Raw genomic sequence first — 5,168 nt, forward strand, 5'->3', positions numbered from 1 at the left:
AGCAGGAAGAAAGATTCAACAACAAAAGAAATAGGGGAAAAAACAGGGAAAGAAAATGCTCTCCCACCTTCCACTGCTCTCCAATCAGCCTGCTACTATTGCAAGTTAATCCAGGAGTTATCAAAGGATCACAGGAAAGAGTCCTACACCCCAAATTCCAATGAGGGATTTTTTCCTACAATATATTCTGGAAGGTTTTATGCAGCCTGCTATTGATGGAACTTCCATCACCTTCCCTTGGGAGGCTGGCTCTATACAGAATATTCTGTTCAACCGCCAGCTTAAGTTGTCCTTGTTTCTTTCTTAGTAAGATGTAGATCTGACTTGAACTACCTGGATCACCTGACTCCATAGTCAGTATTATCTAGGAGTGTAGTAAGTGTGTTATCTACCTCCCTCTCAAGAAATACTCAAGTCTAACAACAATCCTGGCAGTACCCACAAGATGACTCCTTATCAGTTAATATATCAGCATTTATTACCACCCTGTGGTTACAGCTCTTCCAGCCAATATTAAGCCCAGGTGAAAGTATGTATAGTCAACTAGTCTGAATGTCAGGTGCTTGAGGTACTCCACACCCCTCTAATCTTACACTTTGATGGGATGCTGCTTGTGACAGGGACCATTTGCTATTATGCATTTCGCAAGTGCTCAGCCTGGAGAAGGAACAAGGTCTTCTCCATCTCAGGGCTGGGGTTCCTAGCCCCACCATGATATCAAAGTCTTTAAATTTAATTGTGAATTCTGAATGTAGGGCATGATTTTTCTTTAAAGCAAGGCTGCCTATTGCTTATGGTTGATTTCAGATGCTTATACATCTCTCTGGATGTTGCATAGTATTACACAGGATAAAAGATTTAAACTGTAAGTCCTAGGACTGGCTTAAAGTTATATCAGTGCTGCATTTGCTTTCAATGCTTTAACATACAAAAACACCATGTCACATCTTTTTAATCATTATTGTTTAATAAAGATATTGCATCTCACACAGTTCTTTTAAAGCAGTAAGAGAGACTCTAGACATTTGGGTTTCTCCTCTAAATCATTTTCTTCACTGCTTTTCAGCCTTCTATTTCAGGGTCTTCACTAACATTTTTTTTTTTGTTAAAGAAAATACCTCTCTCCATAGAAGCACTGCAGAAGCAGGGTGGTACTGCTTCTTGTTATGAAAACGTCCTGGATTTAAATAGAGACAGCACTATAACAGACCAACCTCTGGGAAGGGGCCACAGTCACAAGCAGTGCGACACTACGGATTGAAGTAGCAGTACTACAGTTTCAACTACTGCTAGGAACAGGTGTTAAATGTTTGTTTAATTTAGCAGTGCAGAAGAAGGGCAGAGTTTCCCTGCATGCGAGAGAGGTGAAGCAGCTAAACCTAGGGATATGCAGGAGGCACATCAGAAGGTTTGGGATGACTTGTATGGGAAACAGGAACCAAGTATGGTGCTGTGTGGGTCAGGGAGAATGCCACACTACATGCACAAACCAAATTGGTGCATACTTTCATTTGGAACAAGTACTAGGCTGGGAAAAGGAAGCAGCAGGCAAGGTAAAAGCAGGATATTGCAGAATTAATCTCATGATCCTGCTGCCAAGACTGCCAGGATTTTCAGTTTGTTTGAAGGAAAGAAAGCTGTTCATTACTCTGCCAGTTTCAAATGGTTACTCTCTGCCTCATCACTGATTAATGTCTCAATGTCTCTCTGGAGTTTCTTGCCTTTAATACTTAAAACAGTCCTTATAATGATCATCCATCCAATTTTTTGTTTGTCTCAAGTTCTATAGCACCTGACCCCTTATTCCCACAAGCCACTCAAACTATTGTTGCTCTTTCTGCTGGTTTAACTAAACCTATATATTCAGCTAGCATTTTCTCTCTAGCCTTGATTTTCAATATAGATTCTTTATTGTTTTCATATACCAGTGGAGCCTCAAGAAGCATCGTCAGCCACTTCTTCCTGACCCCAGTATTTTTCTTCCCGTGGAAGACTCAGGTTTCTTTTCTCTTCTCAACTATATATGCAATTTTTCCTCCTCTTCTCCAATACCTTCAAGCAGCTGTTTGATTAAGCTATTCCTGCATAACTGGAGTTTAAGTCTCATGGTCAGCATAGCATCCCTATTACACTTACATTCACAAATAATGCCTCCCTAGCAGTAAGAAGATGATCAAAGTAGGTTTCTCCTCTAGCTAAATTATCTACTTTCAGGCTCATAAAAACTGCCTTTTATTTCACTTGAAGAGGGCTTAGGAACCATATGTTAGAGTGCTTCCAAGTCAACAGTTGTCCAAGTGCTTAAAATCCACATGACTATATTTTCCAGTGATTCTGGACTCCATGGGAGCTGACAAATTTTTTTTTGTTCTTATTTTCTTCTAGAAGTTCAATTTTGCCATTTCTTTTGCCCTTCATAAAGTAGCTCATTACCACCTTCTTCGCACTGAAATAGTTTCTTAAATTTATAGAGCCACCTTCTCTCTCACTGACAGGATCATTCACCGAAATATTATGTTTCAGTTTCATCCACTAGATAATATTCTCCTTTGATTAAATAAAACCCACCTTTTCACTTAGCTATATTTCTCTTTCTATCTTTTTCTAATCCTGACAGATTTGAACCCAAGAGACTGGAATACCACTGGCTGTGCTGAAGACTGTCTACTCATCACAAAAGGGATGGCAATGCTCAGAAGACCCAGGGCTGCTCCTCTCTAAACTATCCAAGGTTCTAGCAGCTGGTCTCCAGTATGACCTTCTACTTTACTCACACTAAGTACTAGAAAAATATAAGACCCCCTATGTTGACCTGGCTGCAGCTGTCTTCCAAAGATCCTAAAAGAATCCTCTTTGATAGCAGCTCTTTCCTTCTGTTACTAGTTCTTCCATAAGCTACATTAAGTGGAAATTCCCTGGCTTCCCTCAAGCTACTGTTAGCTCTTGTCAGCACATTTCATATTTTGGCACTGGGGAGGTAGCACATCATCCTTCTCTCTTTTTCAGGAATTAGACAACCCAGCTATGTTCTTTGCTACCAAATTGCTCATCAAGATCACTTGCCTCCGTCTGCGCCTCTGGTGACTCCTTTTCAATTGTTGGTGAAACTACTGCCTAGTTCTCAGCTTCCTCCCTGTCTGTCCATCCCACTATAAATCAAGAACCTCTATCATTTCTATCAAAGCCCAATGACCCTGAAGGCATCAAGTCTTCCCATATACTTTTCTTCCACATTCTTCCCTTTGGGGTCTCCACCTGTCAAATCTCTCCTTGCAGTTCCCTTTAACGCAGTCCAATACATGTCTTTCCCCACTTTCAGGAGTTTCAGCAACTCCAAGTCCCTCTAAAGTAAGACTCCATACCACATGCATGTATAACTCATGACAAATCCAAAAAGAGCAAAACAAAGAACAGGTTGAAGAATAAGCTCCACTTGACAGGCTCTCAGTCTCTTTCTACCAAACTATTCTAACGCACAGGCTTTAGCTAATGGGTGGTAGAGGTGACCAACAGAAGTTTCACCTAGCTCCACAAGCAACAAAGTATACCAAATTCTCCCATGCAATCCCAACCCAGCTGAAGATGAGCAACTATAACATAGGATTAGCTACCACTAGAACAATACACCAAGAATACACCCTGAAATTAGACAGATTTGTAGTTTCTACCCCACAAGATTGTATTGTCAAGGTAAAAGGCCCCAGGCCTATAAGGCCTCGAGCAATACTAATACATTTCAATTCCTATGAAGACTTCCCTCTGTGTTTGAGCATGCATTGCCAATAACAGCAGATAAGTCCTCTATAAACACACATTTAGCTCAGTCCACAGCAGTAGGTCTTCAAAAAACAGAGATGACAAAATGCTCTAGGACCTGACCACTTCTGATCTAAGTATTTGGGATCCTTCCAGGACTCTATCCTGCCTCACTTCAAGTTAACGTTTGCATCACGACTAACATTTATTTCATAACTCAGGAATAAGAATCGAGATAAGCACCTTCAAAATGTGTGGAAAATAAGATTCCAGTCATGGTTCTCCTATTAATCAAGCACGGTGATGGGAAGAATGGCAGAACAGAACACTAACCTCTGGCTGACAGCTTTTTGGTGTTGATGATTTTTGCAGCATATTCTTGGGTTGAGCTCTTCTTTACACATCTGCGAACCACAGAGAAGGCTCCCCTAGGAAAAAACAAAAAGATGCTGGGTGCTGTCAAGTAAAAAATGAAAATCCAACATGCAATTTCCATCCCTCCCAACCAACATGCACAGGAGTAAATGCTGGTAAAAACAACAAGTACAGGGGAGGCAATAGGTGAGAACAAGTAAAAAATGCTGTCTATGTTCACAAATAAAGGCTGAGAAGAATACACCTAAGTGCCTTCCTCAAGACTCCACAGGGCCTTGATACCCACAAGAACAAAAACAGTTCTAATTTCTCCTCAGTTGCAGAGGGTAGGGTGTGGAAACCACACAGGGACCAGACAGAGAAAGAAAAGCAGCCAAGGCTGAAAAAAACAGCATCCTCTTAACAGAGCAGACCCTGCAGTTAGTCAGACAGCTAGGAAACACTTCTCCAAGGTCCTGGTCTCAGGCCCTGCCACTGAACCACTGAAACACCTTGGACAAGTCACCTGGAAAAGGAAGAGAGGGGGATACAAACCTAGGACACAGGTGCTAGGGGCCAGAGAAGACTACTCTTAGTTTGTTAACATTTTACAAGTAGGAACCAGGGTAACTAGTACAACTGTTACCAACGGCTAAAGGGGGGGGGGGGGCGGAGAGACAGCTCCAAGAAAGATAGCAGGAAAGGAAGGAAGGACTCTGAGCAGAAAGGGGATAAGATGGGAGAGGGAGGTGCAAGGAAAGATGCCTTCAGCTTTAAAAGCCAGTGGGGAACCTGGAGACAGGGCACAGGATGGAGAGATGAACTCAGCATGGGCCAAAGAATGAATCAGGGAAATCTGACAGGGAAGCAGCCCAGCCTTTGAGGAGGAAACTGGGTCCCTCCAGGCTGTCGAGGATTCTGCAGGTTAGCAAATTAAGTAGAGAAAGAGCCAGGCAGGAGCCCACAGGAAACCAGAGCTGACAGAAAGCACCGGGTCCCTCCCTGCACCGCAGAGCCCGCTCACGCCCCGCATCCCTCCTGCCCCCCCTGCAAACCAG

The 5,168-nt window shown here is 42.6% G+C and overlaps 1 protein-coding gene across 8 annotated transcripts in view; it reads right to left on the reverse strand.

Annotated features, from left to right (window-relative positions):
• CAMK2G (calcium/calmodulin dependent protein kinase II gamma) overlaps positions 1-5,168 on the reverse strand; it is a 183,496-nt gene that overhangs the window by 169,761 nt on the left and 8,567 nt on the right. For all 8 annotated transcript variants that reach the window (XM_025212676.1, XM_025212712.1, XM_025212689.1 and 5 more), the window contains exon 3: positions 4,090-4,184. In XM_025212676.1, the coding sequence (XP_025068461.1) occupies positions 4,090-4,184 (95 nt within the window). The remainder of the gene's footprint in view (positions 1-4,089; positions 4,185-5,168) is intronic.

This window comes from Alligator sinensis, unplaced genomic scaffold, assembly GCF_000455745.1.
Source record: "Alligator sinensis unplaced genomic scaffold, ASM45574v1 scaffold109_1, whole genome shotgun sequence".
Lineage (NCBI taxonomy): Eukaryota > Metazoa > Chordata > Crocodylia > Alligatoridae > Alligator > Alligator sinensis.